The sequence below is a fragment of the Labrus mixtus genome, chromosome 18 (genome assembly GCF_963584025.1).
Source record: "Labrus mixtus chromosome 18, fLabMix1.1, whole genome shotgun sequence".
Lineage (NCBI taxonomy): Eukaryota > Metazoa > Chordata > Actinopteri > Labriformes > Labridae > Labrus > Labrus mixtus.
In genome coordinates, this window is record NC_083629.1 from 12,414,820 (window position 1) to 12,434,062 (window position 19,243).

The following is a 19,243-nucleotide window of genomic DNA, read 5'->3' on the forward strand; positions in this document are numbered from 1 at the left end:
TGAATAAATATGTTCATTGTTCCTCCACAATGAAACTGTATAATTAGACAAGTTAATAATATGAAAGTTGTACTGAAAAATACGAGTTTGCGAATTGTTAATGACCAAAAAGCATGTTAATATGGATTATTAAGACGCGGATTGACACCTTTCTTGGAGCACCTGAAGGCAGCATTTGTCGCTGCTGAGATCATCCGCTAAGTAGCACGCATGCGCAGTCGGCGTCGGTCTGGGAGTGTCTGAGCAGCTCGTTGGACGTGAATCTCACCCGCAGTAACCGAACCCAGCAGCATCTGCATGAACAATGAACCGGTTGACTTGGGAGGAAACGATTTGAAACGGACATGAATGGAACATTTGAGGAGTGTCGAGGTGATGGGAATCTACCCCAGCAGAGATTTTTTCGGGATTTCTGTGTTGTGAATGACCTCTAACGGTACAAGGGAATTAGTCATTTGTAATACTTTGTTGTCTTGAGTGCCAATCCTCTTACGGATTGATAGCATTACATTGGCGTACTTGTGTCTGTGCTTTTTAATGAACTTTCACCGTAACCATTAGCTAGCCTTCATATCTCACCGTAGTATCTCCATTTATTCATTCACATTAATATCGGATTGTTAAATTGTCTGCTAAATTGTACCAAAGTGCTGAATAGTTTCAGCAAACCAATTATTTATTTAAAAAAAACATTTTTTTTAAATTATTTCTGAAATCATTGGTGCATCACCAGCAGCTTCATAGAGGTGTGTCTGAATTACAGCAGATCGCCTTCATATTGAACACAGCACAGCTCTGACTTTTGTCTTTGAGACATTGCTGGCACAACAAGCTGCCTGGTGACATGAGGTGGCCATCTGTTATGAGATCCTGCTTAAACCTGCGAGCAGATTAACCAGTGAGAGGTCCACGGCATCAGAAGGCAGGACGTGTGTGTCCCTGGACTCTGTGTTGGACGAAGACGAGAAGGAGCGATGCTGAGGGCCACTGTTGGCTGTGTGCAGGAGAGAGATGAGGAGCAGGAGGATGAAGGTGAAGAAGAGTGGAGGGATGGAGGGGTGCTGTTCTACGTCAACAGAGGCGGCCTCCCGGTGGATGAAGAGACCTGGGAGAGGATGTGGCGCCATGTGGCTCGTATACATCCTGGTGGGGAGGCTTTGGGGAAAGAGATCCGGGCTGCCACTGACCTTCCCAAGGTAAAAAAAAAAAAAAATGCAAAATCTGCATCTGATTTGAACTCTCCTCAGGTGAACTTCACACACAGCTCAGATTAACAATTAACACCCATGTGTTGCGGGATGTGTTTCACAGTGTTACTATGCAGCCGCACATGGCTGATGGAAAGCCACTAAATACGCTTATTGTTTTTCTTCTGCAGTAAACATCGTTTTGTCAATTTGACATGTGTATTTTATTGTTTACATGTTACAGATGTTACAAGGAAAGGAACTTTTTCTTCATTCCTTGTAAGAGCGCTTAAAGAGTATTTAAGTTACACTTGCCATACTTGAAAACACAAGACTACATTCTCCAGCTGCAGTGAATCATGGGATTGTTTAATGCAGCTGTTTGGACGCTCTCTCCCACAGATTCCAATACCAAGTGTGCCTACGTACCAACCTACCACCACTGTCCCACAGCGACTCGAAGCCATACAGAAATACATCAGGGAATTGCAGTATCCTTTGACAAAGTCTGGCTGTTTAGAACCACAATAGATGGATGTTTTTTGTTGTTGATAAAACTGGTATGACCTTTTAAGATATATTTTAAGCACTAATCTCACTGAAAGGGATGAAAAATGAAAAGAATGCCTTCAATGTTCTTTGATTAATCCTACTGACCCAGTGTTTTGACACACTTTGATAGATATGGGCCAAACATGAGTAAGTAGGCCACTGTCTTGATATTCTATATTAAGCTTGATTTCCAGTCGGAGCAGAAATTCATCCATAATTAACCAACAACCCTATGAATATCACAAAGCACTCTGAGTGATTGTGTCGTCTCCCTGCATGCTTCTTGCAAAGTTTTCTCTCAAAGCCGCCTCACGTTCTCCCAGCTTATGACCTGAACTGTTACCCTGCAGGTACAATCACACAGGGACACAGTTTTTTGAAATCAAGAAGAGCAGACCTCTTACTGCGTAAGCACATTCTCTTTTCTGATCACTAATGACACACTTATAGGGGTTTAAATCACAGGATGTCAGAGATTGTGCGTGTTCATCTGTAATAGTTTTAGCCTGTGCTGCTGAAGCCTGATGTGTGTGGAGCAGATGCATCACTGGCTCAGCCCAGAGGCTCGTCAGAAGACCCTAACAGCAAGCAGCAGAGGCCTGGACACACTTTTCCAGAGCTAGCTTAATTCGATTTAGCAGAACTAATTTCCAATGCTCACGTAAAATGTTTTGGCTGCATGAAATGAATAACTGCTTCTTTTTTTTTTAATTCAGGCAGTAAAAGTGTTATTGTCTCATTCTTCCTCTGCACAGGTTGATGGACATTGCTAAAGAGATGACACGGGAGGCTCTGCCAATCAAATGCCTGGAGGCGGTGATCCTGGGGATGTATCTTTACAACAGCAGGATCATTTTAAATGACATCTTGTCTGCTATGATTAGACATGTTTTGATGTGTTTATTCCAGTACCTACACTTAACAACTGTCACACCATAATTTACCTAAAACAAATTGATTATTTGGAGCTAATTAGTTTAAGGCAGTAAATACGGTAAATACCAATACAGGTAACAGAACAACTCCAGCTATGATATTTGAAATTTGCAATGTTTTATTTTTGATCTCGCTACTTTTACATGTGTATGCTCCTGATTTAGTTTGCTAATAAAGTTTTTTTTTTTTTTTTTTTTTTTGGCAGACATTCATTGTCTTTCCAAACGTTGCTAAAGTGCCTTTATAGTCACAGATTGTAGTTCCAGTTTCTTGACCAATACCTGCACAGTTACCTCACCAACAACATGCCCGGAGTGGAGCGCTTCCCCCTCAGCTTTCAGTCTCACTTCTCAGGGAACCACTTCCACCACATCGTGCTGGGGGTTCACAGCGGCGGGCGCTTCGGCGCACTGGGCATCAGCCGCCGGGAGGACCTCATGTTCAAGCCCCTGGAGTTTAAGACACTCATGGACTTGGTGCAGGAGTTCGAAGGCGCCTACAGGGGCTACTGGCACACTCTGCGTAAGGTCAGGATCGGCCAGTACGTGTCCCACGACCCTCACAGCGTGGAGCAGATAGATTGGAAGCACTCGATACTCGACGTGGACAAGCTGACCAAGGAGGAGCTGCGGAAGGAGCTGGAGAGACACACTCGAGACATGAGGCTGAAGGTACAGCTCGGACAGGTTCAGCTTTTGTGTAACATTACATTTTCTGTTCTCACGTTTAAGCTTCGTTTTGCATGCTGACAGATATTGCAGGTTGAAAAACAATGATGATAAATAGAATTAGTCTTAGCCGCCCTTCCTTAAAGCTTATTCGATTTCTTTGACGTGATGCTTCTTCAGTGACACTGAGTTGACCTGCTGTGTGAGGAGTCATTCCTCTGAAATGACACGCTCTCATCACCTCTCATGCTCTCATAATGAAGGCAGCCTTGGCGCCGAGCTCTGTGTGTAATAAAACTAATGTGATGGCTTCACTCTGCGCTGCTGTGCTTCATGCATGGCCACCTCAGTCCATCAATAGCTGATCTTTTACAGCGATTGCTCTGCAAAAAAAAACTGCACGGCAAGGACGTAGGGCACAGTCGACTCATCCATAAGGGACATTTTTGGTTAGATGCTCTTTTCTGTGATCGTTTTTTTTGCAGATTGGAAAGCCTGCACCGCCCTCTCCCACCAAAGACAGGAGAAACAGCATGGGTTCACCCCTTCGAGGACAGAGCAGCCCCATACGCAGAATCAGCCGCGTCGAAAGACGGTATGAGGAATCATGTGCTTAAGATACATTTCTCCCTTGCTAAGAATAAAGACATTTCTGCCACTGTGGTGAAACATTTTTAGTTGCTGGAAAATTGTTGGTCCACAGTCGCGCTCATGACCTGAAGGAGTTTATGAAGTAGTCACATTTTCCTCCTCGTGATTAAAACTCATTATCTTGTATCTTTTTTTGTGTTTGATTTGTTGCAGTCCCTCCGGAGAGAAGAAGGTTCTGGAGCAAAAGCCGTCCACAGACATGAATGGATACCAGATTCGAGTCTGAAAGGAATTCTAGTTTTAGTTTGGAAAGTAACAAGGTACCAGACATTTGTCCAACAGGGCCGTTGAATTACTCTGAGGCTGAAATATGTATATGAACTGGCCTGTTCACTGGATGCATTGTTGAATAGGTCACCAGCAGCTTCCCCTCTAAAAACAAATGCCTCATTGAGCGTCCCTATGTCTGTGTTATTTGAGGCTTTCTGGAGCACTTACTGCAGACTATAATTGGTGCTGGCTAGGTTCCCAAACTCTAAAGAAAGGGGGACAAAAAAGTGCAGTACTTTGTAAACATTTTTGGTAAGTCTTTCCGACTCGTTCAAGAGAAATATGACTCTTCCCTGACCCTTGGCCACCACCCAGTGTAATCATGCTACCGGACATATCGTAGGTATCTGTGGCGTTATTAGTTCAACAAAAGCTCTTACTGCTCTGCTCGTCTGCAATCTGTATCGTCGTACTGTAAGTGTGCAAATACATGTAATGTAATTTGAAGTCCACTTAGGCTCTGCTGGGCAGCAACTGCTTGTGTAGTGACTAGTTTGCAAACCACTACCCTTGTGCCTTGTTTGAAAATTCAAAGAGACTTGTTTTTTCATCTAAAACCCTTTACTCTCATTACATAACTGAACACCCTGCACTTCCTAAATACTGTAAATTAATCAAAGAAATCACGGGAGTCGTTTTTTTAAAATTGTCATATCGAGATGCTAGCGTGTTTAGCTAGCTATCACTAATCGAAATGGCGACCGGTTCTGGAATTTTTTGCATCTGTTGACCTTTTTATATGACAATTATTAAGGTGTTTTGTGGCAATCGAGCTGACTCAGCTCATCTGCATCTAATGTAGATGTAAAGAAATGGAAGTCAGTCAGTATGTACTGTAAACGGCTTTATAAATAGTTGTTTCCTGATTTCATTTGTAGCAACGTTCTCCAATAGTTCTCTTGCCTTAAATGGTATCCAAGCAACCGACTTCCATTCAAGGAGTAAAGACGTTTGTTTGCAGCACTTTTAATGGCATTTTGTATTTTTTTTAAATATGGGATTCTGCCATTTTATACTACCTTCAGTGTTGATGATCACCAGTGGAGCACTTCATATTTACCACAAACTGTTTGGAATTGATTGACACAAAGAAAAAACACTCGTATGTGTTTGGTACTGTAGATGTCCACTTTTATTTCAGTGCTGTAAAACACAATTGTTTTGTACCAAAAGACTGTTAATTTACAAGATCAAAATAAAGACTCACTCTGATTCTCATTCTGTTTTCTTGTTTTAATTTAATAGTAGTTCATAGAGTACTAGACTTCATGAGTTTGTAAGCAAGCGTTATTTATGGAGCATTACGTCCTCTATGAAAATTACATTTATCATTCAGTCAGTTAGTATTCCTTAATTTGATTTCACGCGGGCTGGCTGTCAGGCGGGAAATGGTGCCAGTTTTTCTGTCAACCATTGGTTCAAACTGAGCACAGGGTGTCCTCACTGGAGGGGGCAGCTTTTGGCAACAGCGGCAAATGATGATATCTGAGCACTCCTTCTTCGGTTTATACAAAGGATAAACAACTTAACACAAACAACTCCATAAAAGGGAAGCAGAAATCTTTGTGTGAAGCAGAAATTTATTTTTAAACTGTCTGAATACAAAGGAAATAATTCAATGGGAAATCTGTCAAGACCTCACAATATCCTCCAAACCTCACAGTATTTAAAGTGGAAAAACTCTGTTCACTGCTCTCAACTATCATACTGTTTAGGTGCTGCAAGTGTTCACTGCAGTCATAAGATTATTGGCTGGCACCACGTGTGCTGTTCTCCTGATCAGGGATCCTCCTGCTAAATGGATAACCGATAGGACGGATGCTCCTCTAATCACCTAATCAGGCTTAATGGCTGCTGCGTTCAATGACCACCATCAGGCAAGGAACCACTTTCATCGGTAGGTCAACAACATACTTCTTAAAGGGCTGCATGTGAATACAGGTGTGGTAGTGTAAATTCTCCTAGGCAAAAGAGAGCTCTTCAAACTTCATTATTCTCTCTTCTGGTGAATTTCTGATGCAAACATCTTTCCCTGCTGTGCTTGTAAGAAATAGAACCAGGAGTGATGACCTCTTTCTAATGATCTACTTTAGAATTTGCCTACATTTAATGCTAAAACAAGAGTAAAGACGATCTGATTCCATTATTCATTGACCTTTTCAGCTTCTCATGGATGGTGGTATGGAATTCCCCTCAAATGCCTATCTGCTATATTTTCTATAGCCCACACATTACACAAAGCTCTCTTACTGAGCTCTATCATGCATGAACACTCAACTATCTAAATCAATTATTCATTCATGCATCAACTAGATACACACACACACACACATGCATACAAGCAGACATCTTCACCCTGACAAAGTGAGTGCTTCAGTATCGTGGGATGGGAGGGGCAGAGCAAACATTCAGGTCACAGTCTGAGCAGTCGACCAGGCGGATACACACACACAGAGCCAGTCATCTTGTTTATTTAAAAGTGATACATAATAAATGCAGGACAGAGCAAGACATTCTCAAGGACATTTTGTTCTTTTGGTAATGTGCTCAAGTTAAAAAAATTAATTAAATCAAGGAGCCACAGAGTGTTTTAAAATATTTATTCAATATTTTTACCATCTGAAAAAAATAAAACTGACTCATACTCCCTTTTCAAAAAACTGTTCAAATAAATTAAAACAGAACAAACCATATCCAAATGAACAGGTGAGTTATGACACCAATAAGTCTTGAAGCGACCTCTACCTGTCTTTAAATGAACTATTACAGCATCATTGAAATGATTTGTCATATCTCAGTTAAAGCGCTGCATCTTTCCTCTCATCAACACCATGAGGCACCAGACTCTGTTTAGTCTTTCTTTACTTTCCTTTCACTCTAAACTTACAAAACTATGATTCAGGATTAATCCACAACAGTACCATACTGAAAAGATAACAAACTAAATGTTAACAGGGCATAACCATTTGAACCAAAATATGCATTATGCTGCCATCCTTTAAATTTAGTCAGACTCTTTTTTTCTTCATGAAGCATTCAGTTCCAGCTGGAATTTGGCAAGAAGACTGAGATGGTCAGAGGGGAATATGTGATTGGGAAGACCCCTCATTGACAGTAAAACATCCTCTGATAGGAGAGAGAGAGATCCAATGAGCTGCAGACCCTCATTCACCGAGTTACCACCAACTGAGAAAGACAAAAGGAAATAAATAAGTCACGTGTATTATGAGCAGAAAGACTGTGTCTGTTGTGTTGTGTCTTTGTACCGTTTTGATCAGCAGTTAACGCCCGTCTTTGGGTGTAGAAGATGTAGTCGACAGTGGCTGCTCCTTCAGAGTGCAGTGTCGTGATTTCTGGGTTGCCAGAGCCGGGGAGAATGTGTTTGTAGACTGACTCAAGGTCAAACTGATGACGGACTGTGTGTCTGAAGCTGTGGCACAAAATTGATTAAGAAAAAAAAAATCCTCTCAATTCTATTTAATTTTTTCATTAATTTCCTATTTCATATAATATCAAAGTGGTTTTCCCATTCAACACTAATTATATGTGTGACAAGCAAAATAGATTGGCTGAGACAAATATAGAATTATTTATATTAATTAACTTGTTATGCTTATCATATTTAAACTTGCTGCTTAACTCCCTTCTTATCCTGGATTTTTTATTCTGAACGTATGAAAGGTGAACTGACCTTTTATCATACGGCAGATTTTTTTTCCTTGAAGCATCTGGTCAATAAAGAAAGAAGACACAGATTTTCAAACGATACAGGAAAAAAGATGCTTCTTCAAATCGAACAGTATCCAAGTTTTTTTTTATTGCACATTTGTACCTGGTGTGTTGTCAGTGACGCCTGGGATCAGTACCAAGTCCAGAGGGCGGACACATGCAGCCGGACAGAAGCGCAGCTGCAGCAGGAAGTCATGACTGAACTGACGGTTCCCTGCACAATATGAAAAGGAAGGAAGGGAAGTGAGAAAAGAAATATAAAAAGAAACTTGATCCTTGGTCTTCAGATCAAGATTAACACATAAAAAACAGAGGTTCAAAGGATTCTACGACTTCAAACGCTCGCCTGGTTTTTGATGCTGGTTCTCAAGTATCTCCTTGACAGTCGAGTACTGGCAGCTGTCTGTGATTCCTACACTGCTGGGCCACAGCGGAGCTTGCAGTCTGTGACAGTGGATGTTGTACGACAGGTCCTCCTGACCTGAAATCTGTTGGAGAATAAGGTAAATGTTGATTCAGGTGAACAGCAGACAGCATGAATCAAAGACCATAATGTAACAAACAGGCCGCAGAGTGTAGGAGAAGTCTAGTCATTTCCTTCTCATTGATTATACTCTATGCTGTGTTTTAGTCTCACCATCCATGCTGGTAAACCCTGGAAGTAGAGCTCCCCTGTGGCAATCAGCTGATACAGAGGCGTGTGGGGGAGGGCGTTAAAGTCGCCGCATAGTATAAGGTTACAGTGTTCACCGTTTGCCTTACACGACTTAACCACACTGTCAATATCTGCCAACAGTATGGCCAACTGAGCAAGCTTCACATCGCCCCTCCTTGGGTTAAAGAGCAGGTGGGTGTTGGCCACACAGAGCGGTGGACCCTTTGCCTTGATCTCTGGGCCCTTGGTGACCACTGGCTGAAGCAACAAAACGATACCCACGTTGTGCCGGTCCAGCAGCTCTGTGTCAGGCCTGAGGAACTCCAGCAGGGTGACTGACAGCTCAGAGAAGCGACCGCTACGATAGCAAGTAGCACAGCCGTCCGTCTTGTTTCCTGTACGTCTCTTGTACACACAGCTGTAGCCTGGAGAGACAACATAAACATAACAGTTAAATATTCCGACAAATGGTCCACTGTATCATCTCAGAAGACCTACCCATCTGGGACAGGACCGGAAAGAGTTGTTCCTGGTAGTGGTTCTCCTGAACCTCTTGAAGACACAAAATCTACACACAGGAGGACATACAAGAACATATGCAATTTCTAAATTCAAATTAAGTCAAAGGTGTGGTCTATTTTGTACCAGCTAGTGCTTGACTCACATCTGGTGCCCATTTCAGTATCTCCTCTAAAAGTAGGCTGCAGCGGTAGCTCCAGCCGAGCACCTCCAGGGGGCAGTGTGTGTACAGCCCCTCGTTGGCCTCAAGTAGATCCTGAGCAAGGATGTTGTAGGACATAACAGTGAACTCCATTGAGGCGTTTGTGAATGGGAGGGGTTTTAGGGAAGTACCTTCTGCAGGGGCACTCTCATCCACCTCCTCCCACACTCTCCACATTACTGAGTAGAAAACAAACGCGTTACGTCGAGATAAATTTCATTATAGTGGAAAACTTAAGGGTGAAAATGCCCAAAATGAAGCTTCCAGTAAAGGGAGAAATGTAATTCTCACCTTCAAACTGTGCTGTTGGCTCTAATGGAGGGTAATAGCTCACTGCAGGAAATTGCCACAGTGGACACTGCACTTCTTCTGCTAGTCCAAGCCCTGCCGGAAAGTGCCAGCCAGTTTGTGTATCATGTTCATTGCAGATTTGAAGGTGGGTTTGAGTGTTAGAGAGAGGGGAGGCAAATACCAGCGTAGAACTGCTTTCCCCCCCTTGCATTTCATCAGCAGCAGGAAGTAAATAATCATCCCAGAACTCAGTTATTTCTGCTGGGGTTTTATCTGGAGCCTTCAACTCTGTCACTGTCGGTAGCTGTGTCTGTTCCTGTGTTTGACAGGTCGCTTCTTGTATGTCAGTCTGAGCTGAAGTCGCTGGATCTTCCAAGCTTGGTTTCTCTAATTTCTCCTGCACAGAGGAGGTCGTTTCTGGAGTGCTTTCCTCCATTTTTAGACACTCTAACCGCGCACAAAGATCTTGCTGTGGGGTTATGTCCTCAGTTAGAAAAACGCTCCCCTCCTGTGTGCTTTGTGCGACATAATACTCCTCAAACTGATGTGGAATTTTTCTCGTCTCTTTCTCTGGAGCTTCCTCTTGGTCATCATGTACCTTTCCATTTCTTCTCTCTGCTTCTTTCTCTCTCTCTGCAGGCTGAACGTCACTGTTCTCATTCCGCAGGACAGGAATACGTTGTTCTTTGTCCGTGTCCGGCCTGGTATCACATTTCTTTTCTGGGACTGGTTCCTTCATCCTTTCTTTCTTCTCTGTCTCCGTCCCACTGCTTGAGCTGAGCCACTGGTCCAGCAGCGACGTCTGAGTCTGGGTGAACCTTCTGGTTTTGACAGCACCACCATCCCACACTGCCTTGCCATTAACCACGGCAGGGTGACCCTTTTTGGGGGCCTCTGTAAAACAAGATCAGCGACTGAAGACAGTTGGGACTCCAGAATACGCAGTGAAGACACAGCTCTTTAGATTGAGTCGTTTATTTTTTCTAAAATAATGAATATATGTGTCAGATTTGACAAATAAATAGTTTCTTGGTAAAACCCAAACCATTCTGTTTGATACCTAAACTGCACAGCAAAACAGTACCATGCGGTGACATCTGACGTCATGAGAGGTGTCTTAAAAAAACGAACAGGTGCTCCAAACACACGTTTCACTGAGCTAACGTTAGCTAACCTGCAACACAAATGTGCAATAAGTATCCACGTTTGCAAAAGGAATAAATCAATAAAAGATCATACTGGGAGACCACCAGAAATGTGTCGCATCGACTCTGTGGTGAAATACAAGTTTAAAAACAACAAGCACTTCCCTGCCGCGTAACACAAACACAAACTGCGCAGTCAGCAAACACGGGGTTAGCAACTGTGAGCTCCCAGAAGCTACCCAAGTGTAATACAAACTTAGTTTTGAAACATTTACATAGTTTTACCTGACTGTCGACCGGTCAGGAACCTCGACAAGGGGTATAGCGCATAAAATAACACACTGCCAATCATGCTTCTGTAATGAAATCAGCGCATGCGCAATTTCTGGGGTATTGGATGTGAGGTCCGGTGTTTTTTTTTCTTCTTTCAAAGGTCTGTAGTGTAGAGAATTGTCTTTTTTAAATTTCATTTCCATCTGGATATCTTATATATAAGATATCCTCACCGCAAAAATCAGCCAATTTCATGAAATTTCCCTTCAACCCACATTTAATATAGAATATAAGTATTCTTTATATGTAGCCTATAGGCCTATATAATCATACAATCAACTGCCATAGTTGAAAACATGTGTGTTGTAACTTTACTGTGGAGTAAATTATTAATGTCACTACACATAACACATTACCTGAGGGGTAGAATTACCTGCTCGGCAGCACAAACCTATTTCATTTCACAGTGCTGGCCAGCACAAAGAACACAGGAAGAAACACTGAAGGCTGTACGCCATTTCTGTCTAAAAAATGATTTCAAACTGTAAGTAGGATCTTAAAGCAGAGAAAGCCATGTCAACACTGTCATTTGAGTCCCTCTGCTTAAAAGAGGATGATTGTTCATCCCCAAATGAATCCCAGGACACTGAGGATGAGACCGACTTGGAGTCAGATGGTAAGTGTATCTAATGAGAGTTCAACAATAAACATTTTATTTGATTGATTTACAGCAAGTAAATGGTTTGATTTGATAAATTGTTTCTGCAATTATCATTACTTTATCTGTCAGAAAGGGCCAACACAATGATACTCACACTATTTGTTTACTCATTTTCAGAAAAAGAGGAAAGCCACAACAAGGCATCGATATGTGAGGTGTACCTCCAGGCCTGTAAGCTGGTTGGTGTGGTGCCAGTCTCCTACTTTATACGAAACATCAACTCTTCAACCATGACACTCAGCCACCACGGGCTGGGACCTTTGGGGTGCAAGGCACTCGCTATTGCTTTAGTGGTAAGTTCTATAAGTTTATGTGTGTAATAATCAGGTGTCATTTTTACAACATAGTTTCTAATAATGTGACTTTATAGACTGATATGAATATCAACACTCTGGAACTGGCAGACAATCACATTCAAGCCGAGGGAGCCAAATACCTTGTGGAGATGCTTAGGGCTAATTTCACCATTCAGTACCTGGTATGTCGTACAGTCATCACATCACTAGAGGGCAGAAGTGCTTTTCAGTTGACATTGTGCTCGACTTCAGAGGAGTATAATAGAACCTGTTTGAGCATCTTTCTTTTTCCTTTCAGGATTTATCTAATAACCAACTGCTTTATGTGGGGGCCGAGTATGTGGGGAAAATGCTGCTTGACAATATTTCTTTGAAATCATTGAAACTTTCAGGTAATGTGCACATTAACAGCATTTACATTGTACTGACCTATGGTTGATGTGTGTGACAGTGAATCCCAACCAGTTGGTGCTTGTCAAGGTTCAACCCTTTTTTAAATGAATTTAACAAGACATTGAAAGTTTATATTGAATTGTTCCCACTATAGGAAACGGATTCACTGATGATGATGCTAAGTATTTTGCAGACGCCTTGTCAGTAAGTGTGATTATTTCTGTAAAAAGCATTTTTTGTGGTTTGTTTTTATCAATGCCAAATAAATAATTTTCGGTTTTATTTGTGTTTACTTTGTTCCTGATATATTTGCATTTAGATAAATTCCAGAATAAAGGAACTCGACCTGAGCCATAATGCCTTTTGTGGAAAAGGAGGGGAACATTTGGGACAACTGCTTGGTATGGTTAAACCCCTAATCTTGATGTCTTTTAAGATGCGGCCTTATACATTTCTTTACTCTTTAAAACAAGGAAAATGACAAAATAAGAGGGCACAATATCAAAGCGTTTTTGTCATACATTACTTCTTTTTATACAGCAAACAATGAGGGTCTTGAGTTTCTTGATCTGAGCTGGAACCACCTCCGAATGAAAGGGGCTGTGGCTCTTTGTGCTGGACTCAAGGTAAGACTTAGTGAGAAATGTGTAAGTTGTATGATCACTGAATCTGATCACATGCTAATATTTAGGTCAACATGATGCTAAAACACCTCGACTTATCATGGAACGGTTTTGGGAATGAGGGTGCCCTGTCCATGGGAGAGGCCCTAAAATTCAACAACACTCTGGTGCACCTTAATCTCAACAACAACCGGCTCACCAACGAGGGTGTTGGCATGCTGTGCAGGGGTCTGGAGTTCAATGACACGCTCAGGGTCCTACTGGTGGGTGGACGAGTTGTGTTAATCAAATCTAAACCATCAGTAAGGCTGCAGAATCAGTGTTATACTCTTTGTTTTTTGTAGCTGGCTTACAACTCTCTAACAGTAGAGGGAGCACTGGCTCTGGTTAATGTGGTGAAGAACACACCTAAAACTGCCTTGGAGGAGATCAACATATGTGTGAGTTACTGAGCCTCTGTCATACTTCCAAACAGTTTGATCACAGCTTAAACATCTCACATTTCTTGGAAGAAATAAGACATAAAAAAAACACATGCGTGCTGTTGTTTCTATCTTTATTTTTTACCTTATTATACTCCTGCAGAATGTGCTGGTAAATGAGTCCTTTGTGCACCTGCTGGATGTGACATGTCAGGAGCATCCAAGTCTGGAAGTACAGTATGGAGGAGTAGGAGGGTTCATTGCTAAGAAGCCCCTGAAACGTGTCGATCCAATGAAAGTCATCCAAGTCAGTTTTGATGATAGTAAAACAGCACTGTGGTAGCAGAGAAAGCTTTGCATTTTGTAAATGGCACTGATATTGTAGGGGTACTAACTGTCAAAATGTCTTGTATCCCAATTTTCTTTTGAAGGATTATTTGGATCAGCGTAAGCTCCGTCTGTGGGATTTCTTCCGTAATATTGACAAAGATGGCACCATGCGGGTCCCTACTGCTGACTTCAGGAAGGCAGTGCAGGTTTCCAAAACAAGCTGATTTATTGAACTTTGAAGAGTCAATGATATTTGAAGGGTTAAACATCCTTTTAAATCATGCATGTTCAGCTTCCTTCTATTAATATTCACAAATGTTTTCTGACCAATATACAGCCAATAGTGATTAAATAAAAGCATCCTTTAAGGGATAGGTAAAAATGATAAATTAACCCCTCTTACATTTTTCCCTTTTTTTAAAAAATAATCGTTGAAGCAATCAAGTATTCCTTTGGATCGATACCAGATTGAGGAGCTGATTCAGAGGCTTGATCGTGACAGGACAGGGATGGTAGACTACAGGTGAGCATGTCTCTTCATGTTTGTTAATGATCACAGAAGGGCTTTTTACATTTGTTCTTATAGTCAGGCTTTGATAGTTGATAAGTTTTATTGTTGCTAAACATTGAGTTATGGTATTGCTGCTGCAGTCATTTGATCATATCTTGAACAATGGTATAGTGTAACCATGTTTGCTTTTGGAATGAGCTGGGAATTCAACCAGGTTTTCACATCGAGTGACACCTTCCTTCCAGTCAGTCAGTCAGTCCAAGATGTTTATTGGGTTTTGTGACGTTTCTGTGCAGGGGACTGGCAGATACAAGGAAACAGATGATGAGAGATCACCGCCGCCAACTGAGGAAGGTTGAGTCCCGTCAGAAGAAAGAGAAGCAGAAGAGTGACCGCATCCTGAAGACCTTCCAGAGTGCTGTGGAGGCCGTAACACCACGCGGCTCCTTGGTCATGTCTCCTGGAGTAGCCAAAGAGGATTCAAGCGGCCCACAGCACTTCTCTGCCACGCCGCTCAGCTCTTGGCACCACATTGTCATGTCCAACAGCAATCGCTATTCTGTCACCAATCTGAGCAATGAACACATCCACTTGCCCATGTTAGGAGGCACCACACCTTACCGCCCTACAAGTTCTACAGCCATGCGCTCCTTTTCCCAGCCAAACCTACTGGATGAGTCCACTTGCTCTTCTCCAGGCAAGTCCATCTCTGCTCAGGGTGTACGCTCCGATCCGGAGATGGGCCACAGCAAGCTCAGCCCCACTGCTAACCAGCTGACCAGGTCCAGGCCTGCTCTTAATGCCAAGCAACCTCTGGTTAAACCCAAAACCAAGAAAGCAAAGAAGAAGAAAACGACAAAACGTGTGGATAAAGGCTCTAAGAATCCCACACGAACTGTCAAATGACTTTCAAAATTCGAAATGACTGTTTGTTTTTCATCTGAAAACCAGGGCTAAATTGCAACCTACAAATATAAAATAAAAGACACTATGATATTGAGATTGACACCATTTTTCTGACAATTTTTCAGAATAACCTTTATGAAAGATTTCAGTGTTTCACATCCTGAAATATTCAGTTAGGAGCTTACAAAAAAGGTGTTCCACAAGGATCAGTTCAGTGCCCTGTCTTATTTAAAATCGACATTTATATAACATTTTCTTGATATAATATCTATCTTTATGCAGATGATACAATTCGTTATGGTTGAGAAGACATTATACAGATGGCTTTTGACAAATTGCAGCCTTCTATTAGTGTTCTTTAGGAAACCTCAAAGTAGTTCATAACTCAGCAAAACCAAAGTTATAAGTTATTCTCAAGACATAATGAATATAACAGCCTTCCTCCACACTGACACAAAGCTATTTTGAAAGTGTCCCATAGCATTGGTATCTAAGTATTTGGCTTGATGTAGTAGATAGTAACATAATTTTAAGACCATATTGAAAATGTCAAACTTTCTCTTTGACAAACTGTGACAAAATGTTGGTTTTTGCATAAAAAATAGCCCAATTGAAGTGTATTGTAATGTATAGTAGAGGCCTCTTTCTATCAGTTCTAGATCATGTTGATCTATTGGCATGCTCCTGCTACCACTATCAAACCTCTAGACTGTGTATCCCCCTCTTCTCAAATATATTACCCATGATCTCTAGAATACTAACAAAGAGGTGTGATAAAAACATTTTTATACTATATAACATTTTTTTTTACTGGTTGTTTCATCAGCCTTTAACATTTGTTCCAGACTGGACCCCATTTCCCTCTCAAACTAATACTTACATTGTAACACTTCAAGTCCTGCATGTTTATTTTAAACTTGGAAAAAGTTTACCTTCAGGGTTTGTGCACCCAACAAGACCTTTTTTAACAACACATTCTAAAGATCAATACTTCAATTTAAAATGATGATCTGCAGCCGCTTGAGCCCAGAGTGTAGTTCATTTCATTGACTGTAGCCTTTTTTGAATTTTCTAAATCCAGTATTTTTTATTAACTCTACATAATTTGAATGAGAGAATCTTGTCGATTTGCAAGGTTTGAATAAAAGTTTTAATTGATGAATCAATAAATCTTTGTAATCTCTGTAAATTACACATGTCAACACTTTATTCTGCATGCCTTTATTGAGCATGTGTCTCTGAATCAGTATGTCATTAAGTTTGTTGCTAAATGAGGGAGACCATCCACAGAAAGGTGATAACACATGGGTGTTTTCTCGGCCAGCAATGCTGTGAACTAAGACAGGTTTTACAACCTTCAAATATTGTAACAGGCTATATAAGCTCTGAGGATCCAGCTGTACTGATCATACCAACTCAGACTTCACCAGAATGATCGGCACTCTGCATTTCTTAGCACTGCTAAGCTCCACTATGGCCTGGGGGGTATGGCACTCAAAGACTAACTGACTAATTTATTACTTCATTCTTCGAGCTTCTTTCCACATTAGGGTTATGCTGATCATCAGTATTTAAAATTCTGCACAAAAATTGACATTTCTTCTCAGCGTGCAGGCCTGTGGAGTGAGGGCAGGAATGAGACAGGAGGTGGAAGTGGGGACAGGTGCACATGTGATGCCTTCTTGCCCAGCTCTACCTTTGCCATTAAAGACCTGGTGGTGGTGGAGCAGACAGCTGGGGAGGTCTCACACAAACTGGAGCTGGAGATGGGCAAGGTATTCAGGCTTATCTAATTTGATAATTAAATATTTGAAAAGTACAAAATGTGTAAAAAAAAACAACAAAAAAACAACAACAATATTGTTCCAGATCGAAGAATATGAGAGCAAGCTGACGTCTTATGCAGAAAAGATAATGAAGTTAACAGCAGAAATTGAAAAAATGGAGAAGAACCCCGATGACTACAATGACGCCGACATGGAGGACATGAAAGTGGAGATTAAACAAGTGGAAGCTCTGATCAAAGAGCTGCAGCTCTCCATCAGCAGCTCCACGGCTGTCTTTGTGTCTCTGCAAGCACAGGTATGTCCTGATAGTGGCAGTCAGTTTATCAACAGATAACAGAATAATGCTAATCCACGGGCAAACCGTTTCCTTTTTTTCCCTGATTAGATCACAGGTATGGTGGAGACTCTGAATAAGCTGGAGAAGACTTATGACAAGAATCTGGTTTTGGCAACCCGTCGGGAGTACATCAAGGTGCAGGCACAACTGGAGGAGTGCGAGAGACGCCACCAGGAGCTTTTCAACCCTAACATTGGTAAGCTTCTTCACATAGATCCACATTTAGCCTTCTCATTGGCACACTTTACAATTGTCCCCCCTTCTCTCTGCAGGGTCCTGTGCACATACGGGTATCATCAGGGTCGGTGTTCCAATTGTTAGCCATTTGAATGCCCATCTAAGCACTAGCCACAAATTCGGAGGCTGGGGTAAAGATTCAAAGCCCATTCCTGACAGAGAATCTATGTTCTGGTTTTCTAGCTACACTAGTCCCTACATGGGTGACATTAGGTTCTACACTAATTACAAAAACCTAATTTTGAGAGACCATTTTCAGCATCACAGCTTACACAGCAGCTGGACCGGTACAGGGAACAATTTCATTGTCCGTGATAACACTCTTTATTACCAGTTAAACAGCCCGTTTGGATTGGGGAAATTCAATTTCACAACTATGAAATATGAGTCCAGGGTGATTCCTGGCGCTAGCAGTAGATTTTCCTACACCAACTCCCCCAGTCAGAATTTTGACTTTGCAGCAGATGAAACCGGCCTGTGGGTGACCTATGCTTCAGAAGAGTCCAGCGGACGCATGATCATTGCTAAAATAGACGAGCCTTCCTTTGGGGTTTCAGAGGGATGGCTGACTAGTGTCTATAAACCAGGAGTGAGCAATGCCTTCATGGTGTGTGGCGTTCTCTATGTAGTTAGAACAGTAGACACCCACACTGAAGAAATATTTTACAAGTTTGACACTAAAACCAAACAAGAGAGCTACGTCAGTGTTCCTTTTGAGAGGTTCCAGGATAAGTACTCCAACCTGGACTACAATCCCACCGACCAGAAGCTCTACATGTACAACGATGGCTACTATGTCAACTACCATCTGTGGTTTAATCACACAGAGGAAGCCACAGTGGAACCACCACTTCTCCTGAGCTAAATCATTCACAATGATTTACTTGAATTTAAGAATCATGATTTTTTTTCTTGCAATTCCTGTATTGCCTCAGTTCTCCTTCTTCTTGTGAGCCAATAAATGATTTCAAGCATCACAAAACATTTGTCGTGTGTCTTTGTGCAAATTCTCCTGAACAGATATTGAACTGTTTTCTAATGACACAAAGCATGAGAGTAGCTACTCTCACCCATTCATGCTGGCTTTTCACACACTTTCACACCGCAGAATTGTCTGTTTGGAAGGTTCCTGGGAGTTTTTGCTGCCCATGTTTAGTCTGCTGTCATAGTGTTTACTTCCAGGATACAGCATAATAATGAATACAGCAGACACAGTGCTTTAAAGTATGTAGGCCAGCAAACATTAGAACCTGCAATGTAAATAATAAAATGAATGGTGACTTAATTATTAAAGCTGCCTAGTTCTCCTGGTCCTGGCTGCTTACTGTCACACTATCATGACACACTCAGATTGAAAGTGCACACTTTCAGAAAAAGCTGGAGAGTGAATATGTTGAGGTTTGGTCTTGTACATTTTATTTCAGCCGTTTAGCTGCTGTCGTATTGATCAGGTCTCTTTTGAGAGTGAGACCCTGTTCTTCAATGAGGTGACAGATCTCGACAAAGGATGCAAAAAGTCGTTATAACAAACCCAATGCTCTTGTTACCATGGCAAGACAAACTATCATATTAAAAATTCAATTTTAGGTACCTTGTTATGTT

The 19,243-nt window shown here is 41.6% G+C and overlaps 4 protein-coding genes across 4 annotated transcripts; 3 read left to right on the top strand and 1 right to left on the bottom strand.

The window, feature by feature from the left end:
- Window positions 1-220: 220 nt before the first annotated feature.
- vash1 (vasohibin 1) lies at window positions 221-5,482 on the top strand. Its single transcript, XM_061063112.1, has 7 exons — window positions 221-1,196; window positions 1,590-1,678; window positions 2,090-2,146; window positions 2,495-2,569; window positions 2,965-3,346; window positions 3,829-3,938; window positions 4,148-5,482. The coding sequence occupies exons 1-7, from the start codon at window positions 975-977 to the stop codon at window positions 4,218-4,220; spliced, it is 1,008 nt and encodes a 335-aa protein (XP_060919095.1). The 5' UTR covers window positions 221-974; the 3' UTR covers window positions 4,221-5,482.
- Window positions 5,483-6,850: 1,368 nt separating this feature from the next.
- angel1 (angel homolog 1 (Drosophila)) lies at window positions 6,851-11,194 on the bottom strand. The gene is made up of 10 exons (XM_061063350.1): window positions 11,091-11,194; window positions 9,661-10,554; window positions 9,313-9,548; window positions 9,147-9,216; window positions 8,631-9,073; window positions 8,340-8,481; window positions 8,097-8,207; window positions 7,956-7,992; window positions 7,531-7,694; window positions 6,851-7,450 (listed from the first exon to the last, which is right to left on the bottom strand). Exons 1-10 carry the CDS (start codon window positions 11,155-11,157, stop codon window positions 7,290-7,292), a joined length of 2,325 nt encoding a protein of 774 aa, XP_060919333.1. The 5' UTR covers window positions 11,158-11,194; the 3' UTR covers window positions 6,851-7,289.
- Window positions 11,195-11,567: 373 nt separating this feature from the next.
- LOC132993221 (leucine-rich repeat-containing protein 74A) lies at window positions 11,568-16,571 on the top strand. The gene is made up of 13 exons (XM_061062919.1): window positions 11,568-11,754; window positions 11,917-12,092; window positions 12,170-12,277; window positions 12,394-12,487; window positions 12,643-12,692; window positions 12,808-12,889; window positions 13,029-13,114; window positions 13,180-13,374; window positions 13,456-13,551; window positions 13,697-13,840; window positions 13,965-14,069; window positions 14,301-14,386; window positions 14,671-16,571. Exons 1-13 carry the CDS (start codon window positions 11,652-11,654, stop codon window positions 15,278-15,280), a joined length of 1,935 nt encoding a protein of 644 aa, XP_060918902.1. The 5' UTR covers window positions 11,568-11,651; the 3' UTR covers window positions 15,281-16,571.
- Window positions 16,572-16,634: 63 nt separating this feature from the next.
- On the top strand, window positions 16,635-18,623 carry olfm4.1 (olfactomedin 4, tandem duplicate 1). The gene is made up of 5 exons (XM_061062920.1): window positions 16,635-16,765; window positions 16,888-17,055; window positions 17,150-17,362; window positions 17,453-17,600; window positions 17,677-18,623. Exons 1-5 carry the CDS (start codon window positions 16,712-16,714, stop codon window positions 18,504-18,506), a joined length of 1,413 nt encoding a protein of 470 aa, XP_060918903.1. The 5' UTR covers window positions 16,635-16,711; the 3' UTR covers window positions 18,507-18,623.
- Window positions 18,624-19,243: the final 620 nt, after the last annotated feature.

Bases quoted from the DNA above. Each gene is read 5' to 3' on its own strand.
- olfm4.1 (XM_061062920.1), top strand. From the start codon at position 16,712: ATGATCGGCACTCTGCATTTCTTAGCACTGCTAAGCTCCACTATGGCC. The intron at 16,766-16,887 runs GTATGGCACTCA...ATTTCTTCTCAG, and splicing joins GCTCCACTATGGCCTGGGGG to CGTGCAGGCCTGTGGAGTGA. The intron at 17,363-17,452 runs GTATGTCCTGAT...TTCCCTGATTAG, and splicing joins TTGTGTCTCTGCAAGCACAG to ATCACAGGTATGGTGGAGAC.
- LOC132993221 (XM_061062919.1), top strand. From the start codon at position 11,652: ATGTCAACACTGTCATTTGAGTCCCTCTGCTTAAAAGAGGATGATTGT. The intron at 11,755-11,916 runs GTAAGTGTATCT...ACTCATTTTCAG, and splicing joins GACCGACTTGGAGTCAGATG to AAAAAGAGGAAAGCCACAAC. The intron at 14,070-14,300 runs GTTTCCAAAACA...TAATCGTTGAAG, and splicing joins ACTTCAGGAAGGCAGTGCAG to CAATCAAGTATTCCTTTGGA.
- vash1 (XM_061063112.1), top strand. From the start codon at position 975: ATGCTGAGGGCCACTGTTGGCTGTGTGCAGGAGAGAGATGAGGAGCAG. The intron at 1,197-1,589 runs GTAAAAAAAAAA...TCTCTCCCACAG, and splicing joins CTGCCACTGACCTTCCCAAG to ATTCCAATACCAAGTGTGCC. The intron at 1,679-2,089 runs GTATCCTTTGAC...GTTACCCTGCAG, and splicing joins AAATACATCAGGGAATTGCA to GTACAATCACACAGGGACAC.
- angel1 (XM_061063350.1), bottom strand. From the start codon at position 11,157: ATGATTGGCAGTGTGTTATTTTATGCGCTATACCCCTTGTCGAGGTTC. The intron at 9,074-9,146 runs GTAGGTCTTCTG...TTGTCTCTCCAG, and splicing joins TCCGGTCCTGTCCCAGATGG to GCTACAGCTGTGTGTACAAG. The intron at 7,695-7,955 runs GTCAGTTCACCT...TTTGTGCCACAG, and splicing joins AATCTGCCGTATGATAAAAG to CTTCAGACACACAGTCCGTC.